We start from the raw sequence: 21,918 nt of genomic DNA on the forward strand, positions 1-21,918 counted from the left end.
TCGGGATGATGCTTCAGAGGAGCTTCCCAGCATGGGTGGCCAAGGGGAGTCCCCCGAGGGGCAGGAAAGAATCAGAGCCACAGGGACACCCCCAGCCCAAACCATCACCATTGAAGCTCCGGGCTTGTGCTCTTAAACCAGCCAAACGTGCATGGATCCATTAAACTGTCACTTATGCCCCAAAATAGGTGTTTAGACACCTTCTAAAGCCTCTGACCCCAACCTGGGCAAGTGTGGAGACCCTTCAGCGTTCAGGTTTTCCTCGGATCTGCAGTTGCAGGAATGTCTTTCTACTCTCTACATCAAACACCGACAACAAGTCAGGCTAATGGCATTTGGGTTTTAACTCCATGGAATGACATCTCCGTGGAACACAACACACTTCAGTGGCCACAGCTGGAGACCAGGGTTAGCTCCCGCTGTGAGGAAACCACATTTTCCTTTTTTTTTTTCTCCCTCTTCGGAGCTATTTCACAGCTCTCAGCAGGACTTGGCATGATCCAGATCACTGGAACCATGTAAGGAAGAGGCTTCTTTACCTCCTGCCTGGTGAAGGTCAAATATTAACTAAAAAATAGCACAGAGGGGAGTGTGAACAGCTCAGGGTGAGCCGTTTGATCTGTTTCACCTCTGCAATTAACCCCCAATAAACGACTGGCCCCTGCTTTACTGCCTTCCCTCGGATAATCACGTCCTCCAGTGTTCTAAAAAACCAAACCACCCCTCACCTCGCCCACTGCAGAATCCCACAGGACTGAGAGGTTCCTCTGAGACACACAGAGGAGGGGCCACCTGACCTCCCCACGACAATCCTGTCCCATCAAAAACCCTCCCCACGCTTGTTCCCAACAAAGCACAAGGTAGCAGAGCATCCAAACCCTCTCCCAGAACTCTCTTCATCCCAGACTCCCATCCAGGGGGTGGAGCTGGGGACGGGCACACTCTGCTCACCACTGGCTTTGGCACAGCCAATGTTTCCAGCTCTTCCTCCTCCCCGACCTTTCCCAAAGACAACGCATGACCCACATCCACAATTTACATGGCACTTTGATGGGGGTTTCTTGTATTTTTTAAAACCCTAATGGCTTTTCTTCAGAACAAAAACGCGCTCTGGAGTTGCCAAACCTCCCCGGTTTGCCTCTTCTCAAGCTGGCGCCTCCTCCTCTGCCCAAAACCAAACACGGTGGGTGCAGCCTGATGCTCATTTCTGGGAGGGGAGAGGCGGAAACCTCACCTGAGTCATCCAAATTCACTTGAAAGAAGAGAGCAGGAACACCTTGAATAATAGCATCCCTTTATTTGCTGACACCATTACAAAAACTGATTACATTAGCAACCAAAAAAAAAAAAAGAAGAAAAAAAAAAAAAAGAAAAAAAAAAAAAAAGAGTGTTTACTTGAGGTTGAAGTCAGAGGCAGCTAATCCCAGAAACGTAATTAAGTAAAACAGTGTACAACATCAGTATTAAAATGTCATTTCCCATCGGTGACTTTACCACGTTGGAGTTTTCTGAACAAGTTTTATTGAGCAAAATAAGATAAAAAGATTATGTGTTTACTGTCTCTCCAGGAATGTAAAGGTCTAATTATCCAAACAGGTTTGTTTTTATTATAAAACTAAGCTCTGGAGGTGTCTAGAGAGTTGGGTTTTCTTCTTTAAATCAGTAGTCTAACAAGGATTAGAAAAGACAAAACTCTGTTCAGTGTTTCTGACGAAGTAGAAAGGGTGAAAACATAAATAAGGCTTTAATTTGGCAAAATATAATACAATGCCTTCTGCTATCCTCAAATGAACGATTCCCCCGTGACTTCACTCTGCAAGAGAAACACAGATCACCAGGTCAGAGGAGCAGCCTCCAAAGGAAAATCCAGCACCTTGCCTGCATTTCCTGGTGTCAGAAGCCCAGGGGAATGAGCCTGGGTGGTGGAGGCTGAGCAGGAACAGCCTCCCAGAGCAGAGGCCAAAGTGCAGCAGCACCTCCCTCCCACCTGAACACCTAGGTAACCCCTACCAGCTCTGCTGTCCCCTGTATTGCAAAGGCAGGAGCATAAAAACCACCCGAATCAGGAACACAAGTCCCCATCCTCAGCAGATGAAAGGGAGCTCTGACTCTCCTTGTTCAGAGCTGCCTCCCAAGACAGACAGTTCCCAGTTTAGACCCAAATCTGCAACTGCTTCCTTAAGAATTCCAGTTGTCTGAACTTCAGCTAACTCTGGGTCATTTAACTTCATCAGCACAAAGGCCCAGGTTTCCAAGCCGGCTGTTTATTTTTATTCAAATTAAAGCCTTGTCCACGTGTCTGTAACTGGATGAAGAGCTCATGCCAGGCTGATGCTGCAGGCACCCACAGCCAGGCACTGCTGGGGGTTATTTTATATCCTCCATCCTAAAGCAACCACAGCACCAAAGCGCAGACAGCTTGCTGGTGGAGCAGAGGGGAAAAAAAAAGGCACAGGCTCTGGGAGAACAAAACTTGGGGGAACCTGCTGCAGGAAGTAGCAGGGAGTGGGAGGGACATGGGGACTTCAAGATTAGTCTCAGCTAATAGATGTGTGCATCCAGAGAGGAGCAAATCCAGCGCCTACCACAAGCTTTTTATGATTTGCATGGGGAATTTGGACCAGTGCTAGGAAAAGATTCTTCACTGAACGCGTTATCAGGGTCAGGCATTGGAACAGTGATGGAATCTCCATCTGTGGATTTAAAAGCTGTCTGGATGTGGAACTTGGGGACATGGTCAGTGGTGGCCTTGGCAGAGCTGGGGGAACGGCTTTTCCAACCTTAATAATTCACTGATTCTGTGCTCTAATTCTAAAAAGTCCCATATTCTGACAGGAGAGTTGTTAGTTCGGACAAAGTCCAGTCAGAAAAACTTTTTCTGACCCAGAGACGCGGTGCCTGAGAGGCATTTTAAAGACTTTTATTCCATTTTCAGTCTCATGAGAAGGGTGAGATGGTACAGATGTTACAAATCACACTATCACAATCAGAAGCCAAACCCTTTCCTAATTACAATACATTGTAAGTGTTTTTTGGCCTATCAGCTTTTGCCACAGAATGCTGCTAATGCTTCCAAGCTAATAATTCAAAAATACCCCACATGGATCTTACTACAGTAAATCTTTTGTAGTTCTATTTCTCCAAAATATCTAGTCTATTTGCAAGGTCATCATTTGAAACTTGTTTCTAGCTCAATTTCTCTCTCAACAATGTCTGTCCTATTCCATGGCCTTTCTAAGTCAGCACACCATATCTCAGAGTTTGCACACATATGCACAAAACTATGTGAGCTTTCTGTCAAGTTTTGAGAATTCTCTACTGTAGCCCTGGTTTCGTGCCTGAGATGTTTTGGTTTTCTGAAATTCTTTTCCCAGGGAATTTTCTGTAAACAAGAGAAGTGTTTTTGTAACTGTACTATGTTTTCATTCCTTTTCCTAGGAGGGACTTCTTCTTGATGTCCCTCTGCTCTGACCAGTGTGATTGAAGAGGTTTGTCTTTGTTTCACCAATCGAACTGGTCTGTGTAGAACAGTGTAAAAAGGAGACACATCCCAGAAACAAAGGAGTCATTTTCAGCCTTCTGAAGCTCGGAGTCTGTGTCACTGTGGTGTAAAACAGCGTCACTCTACAAATCCATTCTGTACAGAGTCCCACCATCACACAGCAGTGGCCTCCCCAAGAGCTGAACTGGGGGGCCACTGTCCACACCCACCTGGCTGCAGTGCCCTCATCCCTTTGACAGCATTTGGCTTATTGACACCAGCAGCTTCTTGAGATGACCCACATCCTGGGTAAGATTCACCCCCACGTTTCGCCTTTTATCACTCAATTCCTGGAAGAAGGGAAGGGGAGAAAAAAAAAAAAAGGAAATCATTAAAAACTCATTTACAATCTAATTACCAAGAAAGCCTAGAATTAGATCCTCTGTATAAAATTACAACTCATTGTGCAGATGGGAACAATTCTTGTCAGTCAGAGGGTTATGGCCACGTTTAAGGAGAACATGGTTCAAAGTCAAGGAGCCCTTTCCTGTTGCAGGGAATCACCTGCACATCCAACTCCTGCCCTCCCTGGGACTCCAGCACTCCCTGCTTCCAGGAACTGTGCTGGTATCCACAGCTGATGCAGCCTCAAAGGTTATATCCCCACCAGCCTGGCTGAACCTCCCCACAGACGTGGTTTGTAACACAGGCTGGGGTGCACAGGGACGATTCTGACCCCACAGCTGCAGCAGCAAAACTCCTGGGCCACCAAGGACTGGGTGTGACTGAGGACCTGTGGGATGGTGCCCTCAGCAGTACCCAGTATCCCAGCCCGAGGCAGCTCCAGCTGTGAGACAGCATTTGGAACAACTGCCTGGAGATGCACAGCCTTCCCCACCCACAGCCATCCCATGGATTCACCCCCTCTGCTCTAAACCCCTGGGAAATTCCCACTTCCCAGCAACATCTGGACTTGCATGAGGGCTTCACAAAGCAGTCCAAGCACCAGAAAACACAAAGAAAAGGAAAAATGAAAGCTACCACGAGCTAGAAAGTTTCCTGTGCTGAAATTAAAATGCTGAGCTTGTGTTTTGAAAAAAAAAAAAAAAAAGAAAAAAAGCCTTTTTTTCTTTTTCCTTGGAATTCGACAGTTTATTAATCAGGAAGTGTCACAGCTGAAGATGGACTCTCCCCCTCCTGCCTGTCAGCCTTGCTGGGCTAACAGTGCTGTGTAATCCCTGTTTTATTATCTTTATTGATTAACTCCTCCAGAGACACACAGAGCACTCCACATCTAACACACCCCTTCCTGCTCCTTATTCAGCTCAGAACACAGACATGCAGATCACCTGCAGGAGAGAGCTTTTCCTTGAAACTGAGCAGCTAAAAATAAGCAACTCTGCCATGGTGTCAGCAATGCAGAAGTAGCCAGTTCTCCACAGGAGCACAGAGGTGTTTGCAGGCGCTCAGCATCCGTCAGCCCCACTCTGGTGTTACCCACGGAATGAGACTGATGCATAATGCGGGTGCAAATCTCTCCCCAGAGCTCAGGGGAAATTACAGGGAGTTCAGAGAGGGCCATTTTCCCTGCTCCCATTTGGCTGGAAATGCAGAATGAGCAGTAAATCAAACTCAAGCACCTGCACCATTACAGAAACAACTCCGGGCTCAGACAAGAGAACAAAACAACCTCCAGCAAAGCTCTTACTCCTGTGCAACTGGTAAACATTTTTCTAGTGTAAAAAAACCAAAACAACCACTGGGATCTGTATTAGGGTAGCCTTAACCTGTTTTACCCTTATTAAAGTAGAAAATCAGGTCTGTCAAGTCTGAGACTTGGCTTCGCAGTCTCATACAGACTGATGGAAGTGGAAAGGCAAAGGCAATTAGCAGCCCAGGAGATGAATTAATCCAGCACCGACCAGCAGTGAGGCAGCAGCACAGAACCAGCAGGAGCAGGGAAGGAGCCTTCCAGTCCACTCCCAGCCCCCTCTCTGGAAACAGCTCCTCCTCCCACCCTCATTTACTGCATCTCCCTTCTGGTTTGTGACCTCACTAATCTCAGGCAGTGCTCACTCATGAATTAAAGACACATCCCCAATCCTCCCGGGGCCAATCCTGACTAGATCCCAATGGATTTGAGCTCAGCACAGTCCTCCTGCAGCTCCTGCTAACCCAGGAGTGCACAGCTGCCTTACACAGGCACTGCAGAGCCCCAGCCCTGTGCTCTCCATGACTCAGGGGAAAGAGAGGAAATTTAGGTCAGATATACAGAACAAATCCTTCCCCCTGTGAGGCTGGGGTGGCCCTGCCAAAGGCTGCCCAGAGAAGCTGTGGCTGCTCCATCTCTGAAGTGTTCCAGGCCAGGTTGGATGGGGCTTGGAACAACCTGGGATAGTGGGAGGTGTCCCCAACCTCAGCAAGGGGTGGAATTGGATGGTCCTTAAGGTCCCTTCCAACCCAAACCATTCTGGGACTCTGTGACTCCACTTCTTTGGGACACGAGGATGAAGAGAGGAAGAGGATGGCAGCGGGGAAGCCCCTGTGATTTCAGACCCAGCAGCTAAAACAGGAGCTGAACAGTCTGGACAGATTCCTCTCTGCTGTTTCACACATATGGCATTTCCAGTTTCCAGTGATGGAGAGTTCTGCACTGAGATTTGGGGGGAAAAGCACATTAGATTTCACATAAGCCTCAAAATAAGCTCAGTGCCTAAGCAAGCTGCTGAATATAAATGACTTCCTTAAAGCACACCAAAAAGCCCCCTTTAGTCATCAGCTGGTCCCATAAGTGACAAAGCAGCTGATTAGAAACCCCAAATGCTCTATTTTTAAATAGAAAGAAAAGGAGTCTAAAGAAAACACTCTGAGTGTGTTTGAGGGTTTATGCAAGTATCATTTCTCAATTTTGTGGGCTGGTTCCAGCACCCAGAAGGAACAAAATATGTTCATTTTTGAGCATGTGTTTTCAGGTCCTTCATTAAAAAAAAAATAAAATAGAGGCACTGTTGCTAGGTGGAAGTGGCTGGAAGACTTTCTTTTTTGATCTGAGAGCTATTTTGAGCTGGGTTTTTAGGCTTCTGGGGAGACAGTTTCCTTTTCTCCCCTCAAAATGAGGGGGAAAAAAAAGGCAGCAGAAAAGGCTTGGAGAAAAGATAATGTTCTAATTCCAGCCTCTGCCAATGGCTACCTGTCAAGAGTGCTGCTTAGACAATTAATGTATTTTTACTAATGAAAGCTTAATTGCAGGTTTCTTAGGACTGTTTTTCCACACTCCTCTTTAGAATAAAGCCATGGATATTCTGGCAGAAACCTGGGCTCCACCATGTGCAGCAAGAGCAGAGCAATGCGAGAGCCAGAGGGGTTTTGGGTGTTAAGGCAATTAACAAACGAGCTCGTTTGGGCTACCACAGGGCACACCTAATGACAGTCCAGCTCAGGGGGGGTGACCAGAACCACCAGCCACCAAATGCCATGGCTGATGGCATCACTGTCCCCATGCACCACAAGGACAAGCCATGAGGGCACAGCAGAGAGTTGGGCATTGGCTCAGGGGGGTTTTCTCCAGCCTGCTGCAGACAGCGACACACAGCACCTGACTGGCACCAGAAACCCCTGGCCTCCCCCTGGGAACACAGGGAAGGCTCAGCAGCCCTCCCCATCCTCCAGGAATCAGCTCCCAGGGTTGGCACATCTGAAATCTCCCCGGCCCAGCTGCATCTCCAGCTCAGACACGGCGAGCCCAGTGCAGGGGTCCATCAGCATCCATGACTGATGAGCCTGGAAAAGCCATTTCATTCCTGCTAATGACAACAAAGGCTGTTCTGCAGCTCTCCTCAGAGGACCCCGAGCTTCCTCTTGCAGCTGATGAAGCCACTTAGGTTCAGCACTAAAAGGATTTAGATATAAATTATTTGTCCTGTCAGCAAGTGCTCCTCTCCCCCCTCAAAGGACAGCGGTTCCTTCCACTCTGTCCCTCAGAAGAAAATGGATACTGAGTTCCATTGACACCACTGAGCTGGGAGGGAATCTCCTCCAGCCTTCCCCTTCCCAGCTGCCTTCTGGAAAGCTATTCCAGGGCTGGTGTGAAAGTTCCTTTACCCAGGGACGGAAAAAGCCAGTGACAAAGCCCCAACCCAAGGCCCTGTGCAGGTGGTGTCTTTAGGGCAACACTCTGACCACCGGCTCCACAAGCAAGGTGCTACCAGCAACCCACAGGCTCAGGGGAGTCACCTAAAAGTGTGAGAAACTGCCCACCCAATCCCAGCCCCTAAAGCTGGAATGCCTCTGCTGGAGGACAGAGAACACCAGCAGTCTGGAGTGCCACCCACTCACCGCACTCAGGGCTGCTCCCTGCGGAAGCTCATCTTAGCAATATTTTGCTGCTGGGCCACATCAAGGTCAACACAAATTCCCAGGAGCCAGAACGGGCTGAAATCAAGTCCTGGCTCTTGGCCACAGCTGCAGAAGAGCAGAAGGAACCATGCTCTGGCAAGAGAATCTCTGCCTGAGTGTTACAGGTTGTGCAAGACTGCCTTTCTTTGGCATTAGTGATGTCAGCAAGGGCCAACCCAACAGTGTTTTCAGCCCACTCAGCCATCAGCACGGTTAGTTTTGGCTTCCCTTTTCTTTTCTTGAAGGGATAAGTCTGGGGATCTCCCCACTTTTGCCCAAACCAAACCAAAAACCCACGAAAAACCCAGAATCTCTCCCCTTCCTCCTTGCAAATCTGAGCCACAGGAAGGAGGTCACGATCCAGACGGCAGCAAAATTCCCAGTGAATCCCTGACACCCTGGCAAGCTGTAGCACTGGAATCCTCATAAAGCCCCAATCAGCCACCAGCAGCAAACATCCTGTTCCTTTGCTGGACCTCACTTCCCAAAGTTGCCACTTTTCCTGAGATTTGTGTGGAGCACGAGGTGCAGGAAACACTCACCGAGTCTGTGCAAACGTCGCTGTTTTCAATAACATTGGCATCCCCAAAAACCTTCCCAATCTCCCTCTCGAGAGCTGCCAAAGACTCCTGGGCCTGGAAGGGAAAGATGTTATAACAAAAGAAGAAAGGAAGACACAGGGAAGGCACAACAATTTGCAAACCCCCATTTCCCTGAGAGCACCAGAGACACAGGAAATCAGTGTTCAGGAGGAAATCTGTTTTATGCCAGATTTGCTCCAGGGACCAACCCATTCGCCAAGACTGACATGTCTCCTCACAATCAGCATGTTGCATGTCAGCCTGTCTGCATCTGAGAGCAATCCTGCAGGGAAGCTTTAATAGTCTCACATCAAGTCATCAGGTAAAAATCACGCAGTAAATTTCACAAGAGCAGGAGTGCAGGTCTCCAAAATCCTAAACTCAGCTCTGTATTTATGGAGAATATGCCATGGACATCAGCACAGCTGCCTTTGTATGTCAACACCCAACATAACTGTCCAGAGCAAAACGTTTTAAATTCTTTATTATAGCAGGTTTCTTTTAGCTTCTCACTTCCTCCAGTGCTTTTGTGATCACCTGTCCCTGTGCAGGACAAGACATGCTCCCCCAAGAGCATTTCCCACTCCAGTCCTGGAAGAGCTCAGCCCAATTTGCTTATGATGCTGAAGGAACAAGGTGTTGCAGAGTCTGGAGCCGGAGCCCAGACACTCCACAGGCTATTCCTGTCTCCATTTACCAATTCTCCCATGACAGCTTTGTTTCTGGAGTGACAGACAGCGCTGAGACCTCTCATGCCTCAAGATTTTCCACTCCAACCCATCTTGTAAGAGCAGTCATTGAGGAAAAGCAGAGGAAGCCTACCTGTTTGTCCCATCACACTTGCACTGATCTACCTTTTGGGATTTGCAGTCTCCTGGGTTAGAGTGGATAAGTCACCATGTGCAAAAGGGCAGATGCTTTACAAACCAGCTTGCAACCCTCCGCCATTTGAGACTGGATTTAAAACTCTCAGGCTGTAGTGTGGGTGGAGGGCTGTGGGATGGGCTTTTTGTTAGCCTGGGGTTTCTTTTAAATCAAGGATTATTTGTCAGCCCCAGATAACCACTTGTTCCTATTGGCATAAAATGATCATGAACAGGGGAGTCTTTCAAGAAGGATGATTAAGCAAACAGAGCTTTTAGTTGCAGTTTTATCATTTCTGCAGACATGCAGGTAGAGCTCTTGCAGTCCCAGCCAGAGGAGCAAGATACCCCACACCAGGCAGGCGGCTCAGATCAAGTTCCTTCAAATCACCACTCCCAGCACTGCAAAACTACACACACTGAGGGGTTTTGCTAACATTTATATGTGCAGCTGCTGAGGGTCTCTTCTTACCTTGGGCAAGTCACCAGCTACCTTTTCTCTCTCGTTTTGATCAACTTTGAGTTTCGATAGTGTTTCGTTTAGCTGCGTTTTCAGCTGCAAAACAGTAACAAAGCAGATCAGTTTCCCTCACACACACAGATCTCATCTGTCTGTCCCAGGGATTAACCCAGTGCACATGGACTGCAAAGGGAGGAAGATTTACTAACAATTACTGCACACACTGGATTAGTCGACATGTATGATGAGGTTTACAAGGACAGTCAAGGAAGACAGGCTCCATCTGTAAAGATAAAGGTAAAGAATGGAAACTACAGAAGACAAAAACGTGGTTGGCATTGGCTTCCTTATGAGTGGTTTCAACTTGGCAAATCCATTCCAGGAAGAGCATCAGCCTCTCCGGCATCCTTATCACAGGAGTCAGCCCAGACTCCCAACTTAATTCACGGCAAATATGCAAAAATGAAGATTGTCATCTTCCCAGAGCAGGCTAAATAGTCTCTCTACTGCTGAATAAACTAAAAAGCTCTACTTGTCATCTTAATAAAGCACCACTTACTACAACTATGTTGACTTAACCAGTCTGTTAATGGCACATCAAGGCATGAATCACTGACAGGGGGATATTAAGTTGTCGATTGTGTTTAGATTCAATCCAAAAAAGTGAAACTATTTCAGTCAAGAGGGATGAATACTTTGTACTGGCTGCAGTCAGTACTTAAACTGCAGCCTTCCAAAAGATACACAGTTTTTTAAAGGATATTTTGATTGCTCTTCAACACAGCACACAGAACCAGCCACAGCACTTGAGGCTTGAGCCTCAAACAGAAGTGCTAACAAGGAGCTCGAGTGCCAATTTTGTTGGATTTGTGCCTCTGAAGTGTGCTGTGCTAATGTTCACTGTTCCTGCTGTCAATCTTCCTGGAAGCCAGCAGGAGATTAAAGGAGGGAACAACGGGCTACTCAGAGCCCTGAATTCTCACCCACTCCAAACCTACACGTTGTATTTTGTCTCTCCCTTGGAAGGCTTCCCCCTCTGGAGCACCTGGCCTGGTGAATGCTGGGCTTACACGTTTTGGGGAAGCTCCTCTGCAGTTTCAGCTTCTCCTCGCTTACCTTTTAAATAGCGGGGAACCTATTCTGAAATCAAATCATTTCTATTCCTCAGCCTCCTGCAAAAGCCACTCACACACACTCAGGACAGCATTCCTGAGCCAGCTGCATGGAGGTGCTTGTTTAACACATCCTCACACTCCCACCAGCACAGCACCCTCACGCTGCACTCAAGCTGCCCTAGCAGGGAGCTCAGCTTTTTAAGCTCTTGTTGTGCACAGACATAATAAATTGTTGCCTCAAAGAGGTTGGTGTTTACTGATTAACTCCAAGATATGCATTCAATTCCCATTTCCCTCGCTTGCAGAATGAGAGGCTTTACTTGCTGAGGCTAGTGTGCCATTAACTCGAGCAGACTGTTACTGTGGTGGCGGTTCTTCTTCTACATCAACCATTTCAACCCAGTTACACCAGTGGCAGTAGCCTGGTTGTCCCATCATCCCACAGACACGGTGACAGAGACAACCCTCCCCAGTTCTGGCCCAAAAGCAGGAAAGCACTGGCCAAACACAAGCAGAGGGAGGCTCTGACTGCTCCTGCAGCCTTAAAAACAGGTCACTGAAACAAGTGAGAAGGGAAAGGGCTCAAAATGGAAAACCATGCATCCTTAGGTCTATGCTGTTAATCCAAGTCCTTCTTGAGAGAGCTGCTATAGGAGCATTATTGGCTGGAAGCATTTCTAGCCAAACACGCTGTAACACATGCAAGCACCGAGCCAGCACAGCCATTCAGCCACAGCAGGGTGTCAGCAGCTGAATGGTTGAATACTCTGAATTAATCTAACTTTGGCTCTGGCCAATTTCTGTTCACACAGAGCAGGCTCTGCACAGTCAGAGCACGGATAGCACTGCTGCATCCTCAAAAGCTTTGGGGAAGAAAAGAAAAAAAAACTCCACCAGAGAATAATCCTCCAGTGAAACCACTTTTGTTGCTCCAAGGACATTACATTTGCTGCTGCATATGCCTACACTGCAAATCTTCTCAAGAAGTTTCAGGAATGAAAGTCTTACAGACTTTGGGGAAGAAGTCTTAAGAACCAGACATGCTATTGTTAGGAGCAGAGAAAAGAGACAAATTGTAAAAGTCAGACTACATAAATGATTTCAATGGACAAAAATATCAAGCTGAAGAGGTTAGCAGAACAGACAGGATTTGAAATAAGTCTCCGCTTCATACGTATGCTGGGAGCCTGGTTTGTGCCCAACGGAGAACAAGCTTCTTACCAAATTTAACTCTTCATTCTGTCTTACTGCTTCAGAATATGAATCATCAAGTTTTTTCTGCAATTCAGTCAAGAGATCTTTGAGCTGAAATGAAGTTTAGAATTTTAGGATTTGTCTCCTTAGGATGCCCGTTCTCTTCTGCTCAGTTATTAGTGTGCTGCTCTACCCTAAGGTCACAAGCATACAAACTCCTCAGCCACAGGGGCTAAGCACTAGGTTAGTTTGCCAGCCAACTGGTAACCAAAAGGGAAAAAAAATTTAAAAAGTACAGCTTGGACAATTATGTTTACCTCTCTGACTTCTGAAACATAAGTAGATCGTTCTATTTCTGCCTTTTCTAGTTCACTTTCCAAATGTTCTCTCTCTTTTTTAAGCTAGAAACAGAAAAACAGAGTTAAAACAGATGTTTTCAGTGCTTTCTTGCAGTATCATTTGCTTGATTTATAACTGGCTGTAAATTTCTATCAAATATTCCATGACGTTTAGAGAGCATTTCAAACCCAGTGATTGCACAGAGCAGATTTAAACCTCAAAAGTAAGATAAAAAGAGAAAGAATCAAGCCCATGATTGTCAACAAGCAGTGAACTGCTCAGTCTCACAAGGAAGAGCCCCAGTGGGTGAGTACAGAAGTAAAAACCAGAACAACCTTCCAGCTTCTCTGCCTTTTAAAAACACTGCCCCAAAAGGCTCAGGTCGAACTGCAGCACAGGCTGTGCCACTGGCAGGAGAGAAGTTCAGGTTTACAGCACAAGCCTAAATTGTGTTTGAACAACATAAAGCTTCAAGGACAAGAAGAAAAAACCACCTGCACGTACAGTTTCAACTTCTTTGTTCTCTTCCTTTAACCTCTCCACCTCGTGCTGCAAAGACGTGACCACGGAACGTATCTGCAGTTGTAAGATAAAGATATTTGGTTGGGTTGGTCTAAGACAAACTCTGCATAAACACACAAGATTGTAGAAATTATCTGAGAATATTAAGGATGAATCGGAGTGGTTGAACAAAATCGGATGTTGACTCAATTCAATTTACTGAGTCTACACCATTCCTTCCTATTCCCAGCCCAAGTTCTTTGACAGGTTGAGAGCCCACAAATGCCTGAAAGATTTGGAATATAAGGACTAATCCAGTTGTCCATTAGCCATGGTAAGGAACATATCCTTCCCAGACTGGGAATAGTCACCATCCACGTACCCAAACCCAGCATTTTCAGCCTTGTCTGGGGCTGTGTAAGTGCAGCAGATGGCAGCACATCTATAGCTCCAGATCTGACAGCCTTTATAAGCCCCTCAAACAAGATGTTTATAAATCATCTGTTTGCTGCCAGGCTCACACAGTGGCACTCAAATTTACTAAGCAGAGATACTTTAGAAATTACTTTTCAAAAAAGCAGTTTGACCTACTTTAATTCTAGGTTAGAAAAGAAACATAAAAGCCTTTTTTTTCTTCCCACTTTTGCTAGCAACAGAGCCTTCCTAAAAGGAAAGCTTTGCAGGCAATTTCAAGTGTAATTAGTTGACCATAATGGATTGAGCAGTACCTTAACAGCTTTCAGAAAACTGTTATGATTCTATGATACTTCAATTTTAGCACAAAAAGTCCATATCTGCTGACAAATATAATTGGAAAAAAACCCTACGTGCTCAATAAAAACAGAGTCCAAGTTACCAGGATCAGAAAAATATATATTCCTGGGCACAGTAATGGGACACTTGTACATTCAATCCTTGGCTTTCTATCCCATCAACATCAATATTATTACTTATTATTTGGCTGCTTCCTGTAACATCTGCAAAGGACTCCCCATCCCTGGAAGTGTCCAAGGCCAGGTGGATGGAGTTTGGAGTAACCTGGGATAGTGGAAGGTGTCCCTGCCATGGCAGGGGTTGGAACTGGATGAGCTTTAAGGTCCTTCCACCCCAAACCAAACCGTGATTCTGTGACAGAGACTTATCAAAATGGTAAAAGACTTTATACCTGCGCTGTTTATTTTTCTTGTTTTTGTACAAATGGAAACCGAAATAGTGACACAAATCTAAAGATACCAGAAAATCCTCCGTTTTTCAGTCTCTTTAGTGGAAATACATTCCTTCAAAAATGAAAACCCAGCCTTGACATGAAGCTAAGTATCAGAGCACCAAAATATCATTGATAAGAGGAATCATTCCTATTATACTTGTTGCAGGCTTCACCTTTTTCATCCCCTGGTCATGCACACATCAAACCAGGCAGCCAGGGCTGTTCCACACCTGCCTTCACAGAGCTCAGACACCCTCTGTGACTTCAAGCAGAACCTGCCTGGCTGCCGAGGAAAAAAAAAAAACAACTTCAGAAATACCTGTTTAAGTTCCTTCTGTGATTCTTCAACTTTTATCTTCCATTTGCTTTCTTCCTCTTCCACACTCCTCTGTAGCCTTTGTAAAATCCCCTCCTAAGAAGACAGAGGGATTTGAAAGCTCACAGCAGAAGAAAGGCAGCTGCAACATCACAGAGGTGACCAGGCATCCCACTTACTGTCTCTGCCAGAACAGATTTGTATTTCTCACACTCCAGCTGCAGCAGGATGTGCATTTCCTCAGCCTCCTTCAACTTCTGCTCCATAGCCTGGCAAAGGAGGAAAGGCATCACAAGAGTCACATCTCAGTGGAAGGATTTCAGTTCTATTCATCTTATTTCAACAAGCTGGTATCACTCCTGGGCAGGTCTGTTTTTCCAACCCATGAAAAGACATCAGCCACGTGCAGTGTTCACCCGCAACTCTCAATGCCCAATCACAAACTTTGAGTTACTTTAAACAAGAGAATGGGGATTTGCAATTTCATGAACTCACAGTTCCACGAGGTACTTATCAAAGATGCAAACACATTTCTGCAAATATCTAAACAGCAGGCTGCCCAGAGAAGCTGTGGCTGACTCATCTCTGGAAGTGTTCAAGGCCAGGCTGGAGGAGGCTTGGAACAACCTGGTCTAGTGAGTGGCCACCCTGGCCAAGGCAGGGGCGTTGGAACTGGATGATCTTTAACTCAAACCACTCCAGAATTAATATGAAACAATCTTCTTGTGACTTGTCTGAGAACCTGAACTTCCCAACCCCCAGCACAATTTGTAAGGTTTATACTGGACAAACACATTATGCCACACACCAACTGTCCATCTTTTGTGCCTACCTTGACATCTTCAGATCCTGAAGCCTCCCTTAAGTATTCTTTAGCCATCTTTTCAAACCCACATATCCACTCGCTGTGGCTCTGTTGGGAAAGCACTCAGTTTAGGCTGAGGATAACCTCAGGAAAACTCTCCTCAGGACATTTTCCTCCCCACTGCAGGCTGAGGGAGCAGGGGCTCAGTGCCCCAAGTCCCTGGAGCTCACACACAGTCCCATGGTTGTTGTTCAGCCAGTGCTACACACAGCTGGCAGCAGCCCAGGAGCACGAGGTGGTGACACACACACAGTTCAGGGGGGCCTGGAAGAGCTGAAATACAGCTGGGTGACGGAGGACTCCCTGCAAGTGTCAGGGCTCTGCATAAGCATTTGAAGATTCAAAGGAACCTTTCCCAAAATCCCTGAGCACTTCCAGCAGATGCTGTGTAACTCTAAGAAGGTTGCTTTATAACCTTACAGAAAGTCTTTTTAAAGATTGGTTTTACTTTAGCACATTTGGGAACAATTTTAAATATGAATATTCAAAACCTCTAGAAATTATAAATGAAATGCACCCATTTTTCCAGGCTCACTTGATGTTATTCACCCCATATGAACTCCGTGAACCCAGGGCATTTTCCCTGCAAACCACTGAAAGCCACCAAAAACATAAAATTGGAAATCGGTGCTTGGGAAGAAAATAAACCCCCTCTAAATTGTATTAACTGTCACTGAGGCACTGCAGCTCCTCTGGAAAGGTCGGGAATATATAGATCCCCATCATGCCAGACAGTGAGAAAACACAGCAAGGCATTATCCACCCCTGAAAATTTACTGTCTCAGTGAGACACAAGGTAACACGGACAGGTAAATCAGATGTTGGGGCATAAAAACCACAAGCCAATAACTTTTATTTTGCTCTTTTAGCACTTCTTGAAGCAACTTATCTGCAGCTTTGCTTCGCTGTGCAAGTACAGGCATCACCAGCAAGAGATACTCTCACCCCACTGCAAAAACCTTGGGATATAGAGGGGCTGTGGGGAAACACTCCAGAACAGCAGGAGCAGAGCTCCCTGACTCACAGCAGGAAGGGAAGAAGAGTCACTTCTCTTACCATGTTGGAAGGAAGAGAGACTTTGGGGAAGAGTTTCTGGAGGAGCTGGCGCGTCTCCACCTCGGCAGCTTCCAAATGCTGCTGCTTCTCCTAAAGCAAGAGGAGGGCACAGGTGAGATTGGGCACCACCGACCTGCCAACAGCCTCTCCTCTGCCTGCAGCAATTTACTTAACCCAGGCAGTCTTTTTCTAAGTGAGAAAGGTGCTACAGTCCCTAAAATTGCCAGTAAATTGCTTCAGAAGTGGGCACTGAATTGCTTCAGAATTTGGCCTTTGTGTTTGTTCTGGCTTAAGCTTTTATTTTCTGAAGTCCTCCTCCAATCTAGCCTGTTTGTAGAGAAATTACACCACTGTTCACTTGTCCACAACACAAACTGCACTGTGCTGAGTAACTGCAGCCACAGATCACACCAGCCCTGCCACTCAAGTTAAGTGAGCTCAAAATCAAACAGTTTGGTCAATCAACTATTGTTATTTTTTTTAAATACGTACTTTTAAAATCATTTCAGGTGTGAAAAAAAAAAATCACCGTAAGGTAACGACATCACATCAAACACAGAGAATTAAAGTCAAAAGGAAACTTTGTGTTAATGCACATTTGAACCAGGCCAAGAAAGTAGGACTTTTAAACATTACTTTTAAATACTTAAGAGGAAGCCACTTACATCCTCTTTTCCCAACCCTGGATGCAATGGGAGATAATTATTAGAGCTGTGTGACAATTTCCAGGATTTCTTTGTTAGTGCTCTGCAAATATAAATACCCAGAGCCACAGGCACCACAGATCTGTTTTTACATGTATTTAACATTCAAAGCAGAGCAGCCACAGGACACGTGCTTGCCGTGCTTGTGGCAGATTGGGTTAGTTTAGCCATACAACACTCGGGCTCCCGTTTAAACTTGAATGTAGAAAGCCTGAAACACTGCACAGAAGGGGCAGCTTTCAGCCCAAATCCTTCACTGCTATTTGGGACTGTTCTTCCCTTTGACATCAGTGCTACTGCCTGGCTGCTCTGAGTTCCTCTGCTGCAAGGGATCGGTGGCGTGAGCGGGTTCAGAGACAGAAACAGACAGGAGACATTAGGTGGTGAGGCTGTGCTGAGTGCATTAGTTGGCAGCAATTTGGGAGCCACCATGAAGTGGCAAAAGGCTGTTTTTGCTGAAGTTTTCCAGCTGCAAGAGAAAGCAGGCAAGCATTACCACACAGCCAGAGCAGGGCCAGCACAGAGCGGAGACACAGACACACAACCCCAAACCAGAGCTCCTCTGCTCCTGCCTGCCTGACTGGTGCTCTTAGACTTAGCTGGATGCTTTGTTTTGGTTTTTTTTTTTTGAGTTCTGCACAGTGGCAATGAACACTGAGTCAAGCCCACAGCAAACACAAGCTCTATTCAGGGCATTTCAGACCCCCATAACATTTTGAACATTGGTCCAAAAGACCCTTGTCAAGCTTCACGTGCCTTCAAGGAGGAAATTCACAGCTGTGGTCACACCATTTTTCTGAGAAGCTCCCAAGTTTTTCAATAATAATAATTTAGTCCTGGTTCTTCCCAGGTCCAACAGATTTGTTCAAGCACAGCCAAAGCCCAGCAGAAGAAAGCAGGTTGTTCACCAGCACAGCTTTTAGTCTGGAGCGCCCCACAAACCAGAAACAACTCACGACAGCTCTAACAATTATGCAAACAGAAACCAAAAGTCAGCATGCCCACAAACTAACCATTCAAAAAAAAAACAAAAACAAAAAACCCAAACAACCTAAAGACAACAGGAAGAAGCAGAGGTGAAAGTATATGAATGATCACTCAGAAGAGATTATACTTAAACTGCAGTAAAAGTTAAATGTCTCCATTTCACTTAAAAAACGAGCTGCAGATCTGCTTCTAGCTTAACGCATCATTTCTAGCGGTCAACATTACAACCTTGGCAGTCTTGTTCACTTTGTCCTGCAGCAATTTTTCAGTTGATGCCAATGCTTCCATTGCTTCCCAGTTTTTCTCCCGAAGGTCCTAATCATTTTTAGAAAGAATGATTTCAGTTCAGCCAATACTCAAACTGTTTTCGCTTTTACTTCAGAGAAATATTTCGCATTACATTCCACCATTTGCATTTAAATGCTGCTTACTGCAAGGTGATTTTGCTGGGGACTGTGACATACACTAGCAAAAACAAGTGTGATGTTCAAAGAGTCTCAATGAAAAGAAGGGGGGGGAAAAATGATGCCAATTTCTGCCCAACCTGCCCCCGTGTCCAAAACTGATGCAAGTGTTACTGCAGAGCGTTATCACTACAGCGACCCCACACTTTGACTGCACTTGTAAGAAGAAAGAGGGAAGTTTTCAAAAGTAGTGAGGAACACAGACACCAAACCACAGGTTACACAACAGAGTGTTAGGAATGTCGCAGTGCAGAACCCAGCATGGACCCAGGAGACATGGAGGTGTGCACATTTACGCCCCTGATCCTGCAACCAGCCCTCGCTCAGCCCAAACCCGCTGCTGATTTCGGGAACGCACAGCTCAGGGTTTGCAGCTCTCTCCAGTGCACCCACAGAAAACTGGTTTGGTGCTCACCAGCCCTCCTGGGAGGCTCTGGGATTTCAGCACGGGTGAGCACATCCCAGATCCACCCGGGAAGGTGACGGTGCCGTGCTCCTGTGTCTTTCTTGGCGAGGTCATCAAACGTGTACTCCACAAGATGTCAACACAACGCAGTGAGAGGCTGAGAGCTCTTCTAAGAGCAGCCTCACAGCCCTTCTCTAGGAAGGATGGTGGGGCCTTGCAGCGAGGAGATTACGGTGCTTGGGATTTAGATTTCATTTCTTCCAACCCTCAGAGCAAACCTCCTTTAGCAAAGGGCTGTTTTGGAAAGGTTGCACTTTAAATTCATCAAAAGCCTAGCAAGCACCCACATTAGTTTTACTTTACCACTTCTATTTGCCCACAGTCCTAAGGGCTTTTCACAGGGTATAAACACAACACTGAATAAAACTGAGGAAAAGCTGGAGCCTACAGGTCTGGTCTGCCTTCGGCAGCAGCCAGATTTCTGCCTGCAGCACAAAGGGTATTCAGACCTTGAGAATCTACAGGAAACAGTCCTTCTGTTCTACCTTTCCACCTCAGCTGTCTTCTGAGACTACTCAGCCTCTTCCTCTCGACTTTATTTCAGCTCTTAAACAGCACTCCTTGCTTGCTCAAAAGTTCTCAATATTTTCCTTGTGCATTTTCCTTAGATTGTCTGACTATTAAGAAATAAAGCTTATTGCCTGGTATTCACTGGATTTTACAGGGTATCAAGGAGAGACAGGTGAGATAAACACCCTGCATTTTAACTTTCTTCCATATAACTTAAAAGGCAACACTCCCCTGCCCTGCACAGGTAATGCATTACAAGGAAGTAACTCCACAGCTCTGTGATGGAAGATACAATCTTTAATTCCATCTATAAACCACCCAGACTGCACCATCAGCAGCTGTTGTGAGGCTCAGTCCTTCACTTCCTCTGGAAGATCAGGATTAGTCACTCTTAGGAATGGGAAGAGCCAGATCTGAACACCCTGGAGGTAATCCCTACCCCCACGTCCACACACAAGGACCAGAACTCTGTCGGAGCACAGCACCTTTCCTCCCCCCAGCCTCCCTCCCCTTGGCAAAAGACATGTTTCTGAATAAGGTTAACCAGGTTTGAATCCAAATCCAAGAACTTGCTGTGGGATGTGTCCCCTAGCAAGTCTCCTTCCTCTCATCCAATCAACAAATTGTCCAGGAGCTGACACAACTCTGAGCAGTGAAGTCAGGTGTGCTGAGTCACTCCTAAGAGGAAAGGAGTGCCCAGGGACACAAAACAGCAGACAGCTGTCAGAAACGCTCTCTGCAAAATGCCCCAGGCCTCAGGGAGTGCTGGGAACACAGGTTTGGCTGTTTAGGGGGGTTTTCTGGGGTGGTGGGGGAAGAATTTCCTTACGTTGTTCTTTTTCCTCTGCTGCTCAAAAGCATTTCTCTGAGAGGCGAGCTCGCTCTGGAGACTGGCGATCTCCTTCTCCTTGCCTGCAACCCTGAATTAACAAAAGGAACCACAAACAAGTCAGGAGACATTGAAGAAATTTCCACTGAAGCACTGACACCCTTTCCCACACACTAAGTTGCCTTCCCCTTCCAGCACCACGCTCTCTCTGAAAAGCTGTTTTCACTGACTTGGCAGCATTGCCTGCTTCCCACTGCTCCCTGAGCCACTCTGCCTGAGCAAAGCCATTGTAAAGCTGTTGTTTGCCTACTACAGGCATCTGCACACATTTATCAAGGCCAAGGGAAGGCAACACATTAGCTGAGGGTAGAGTCAGCCAGCCCACGCCAGTACAACACCACAGAGCAGGCACTGCCCGCTGGAGGAGAGCAGCTCCCTTTCACGCACCTAATCCACAATTTGTAAGTCATTTAACTTGAAAGACAAATAATTCAGCCAGCCAAAAGTGTATGACAGTGGCAATTTGCTTCGCACAATATAGCATTAGCTTCCACATAGTAATTTAATGTGCTTCAGCCTCACATTATAACACACTTTGACCCGAGATTTTCCCTGGAAGAGATTTCCGGATGATTTTATAATAGGAACAACCCTCTGCTAAGCTGAAGTTCCAAGAAAAAAAAAAAGCCTGTCACTTTTGCTTGAAACACCAACATTTAAATCTTCAGCCATACAGCTGAGCTGGCGTGCATTCAAAATAACATCAATCAAGGCTTGCTTCTTTGGTGGGCGCAACATATTGCCAGCACTGTCTGTCTGCAGGAGATTACACCTGAGGATTAGCAGTGTGAGCAGAATCTCCCATGCTCAACTTTTATTAGACAGTAATTTAATTTTTTTTTAAACTGGCCACTTCACATACTCTGATATTGTACATTTGGCATTTATTTCTAAATTTCCGGAGCAATTAAGTGAACTCAATCAATTCTCTAATGCATTCAACTCCTGGCAGTACTCACACTTGGAGAAGCTCCTCGCTTTGGACAGCCAGAGATGCCTACAACGAGATCAGAGATCTGTCAGGAGCAGAGCAGCAGCAAAGACCAGGATCTGCCCTGTTAACCAGGCACTGCTGCAACAGCAGAAAGCTGCACTCTGGGCCTTGGAGGGAATCCTGTGCAGCCTCCTCTGGCCAGGAACACAGCAGGCAGAAGAAAGAGCACAAGGCTGCAAACCCACATGATAAAAGAAAGTAGGAACAGATAGGCAACAGCCAGAAAAGCTGGCTCAGTGCAACCCAACCCCAAAGGTGCCCCTGGATTTCCACGGGCAGTACAACTCCTGGTTTTCTATGTCATCCCTGCAAACTACCACCATCCGCTTTTGACTTCACTCAGGAACATTGCAATTGGAAGCTGTACCTGTTTGCAGTTCTCCTGCTTTAATTCTTGTATTTGAGCTTTGAAAGATTCATTTTCTTTTTGAACATCCTGTAGAAAGAAAAAAGGCAATACATACTCATGTATAAATAGAGATACACACTCACAATACACACACTCCTCAACACAAGGTGTTTCTATCAAAA

The 21,918-nt window shown here is 46.1% G+C and overlaps 1 protein-coding gene across 13 annotated transcripts in view; it reads right to left on the bottom strand.

Annotated features, from left to right (window-relative positions):
• Positions 1-1,282: 1,282 nt before the first annotated feature.
• Positions 1,283-21,918, bottom strand: part of KTN1 (kinectin 1) — a 53,127-nt gene continuing 32,491 nt past the window's right edge. For 5 of the 13 annotated variants that reach the window (XM_066189078.1, XM_066189073.1, XM_066189074.1 and 2 more), the window contains 15 exons: positions 21,755-21,823; positions 21,353-21,390; positions 20,334-20,424; positions 18,293-18,379; positions 16,374-16,463; positions 15,285-15,365; positions 14,632-14,721; positions 14,456-14,548; positions 12,933-13,004; positions 12,407-12,490; positions 12,117-12,200; positions 9,793-9,876; positions 8,419-8,511; positions 3,712-3,831; positions 1,283-1,813 (listed from right to left, as the gene is read on the bottom strand). In XM_066189078.1, the coding sequence (XP_066045175.1) occupies positions 3,727-3,831; positions 8,419-8,511; positions 9,793-9,876; positions 12,117-12,200; positions 12,407-12,490; positions 12,933-13,004; positions 14,456-14,548; positions 14,632-14,721; positions 15,285-15,365; positions 16,374-16,463; positions 18,293-18,379; positions 20,334-20,424; positions 21,353-21,390; positions 21,755-21,823 (1,161 nt within the window). In that variant the 3' untranslated portion in view covers positions 1,283-1,813; positions 3,712-3,726. The remainder of the gene's footprint in view (positions 1,814-3,711; positions 3,832-8,418; positions 8,512-9,792; positions 9,877-12,116; positions 12,201-12,406; positions 12,491-12,932; positions 13,005-14,455; positions 14,549-14,631; positions 14,722-15,284; positions 15,366-16,373; positions 16,464-18,292; positions 18,380-20,333; positions 20,425-21,352; positions 21,391-21,754; positions 21,824-21,918) is intronic. The other 8 variants (XM_066189082.1, XM_066189081.1, XM_066189076.1 and 5 more) reach the window with 4 other exon arrangements.

The sequence above is a fragment of the Chamaea fasciata genome, unplaced genomic scaffold (genome assembly GCF_029207755.1).
Source record: "Chamaea fasciata isolate MVZ Bird 193981 ecotype frontalis unplaced genomic scaffold, bChaFas1.0.hap1 SCAF_7, whole genome shotgun sequence".
Lineage (NCBI taxonomy): Eukaryota > Metazoa > Chordata > Aves > Passeriformes > Sylviidae > Chamaea > Chamaea fasciata.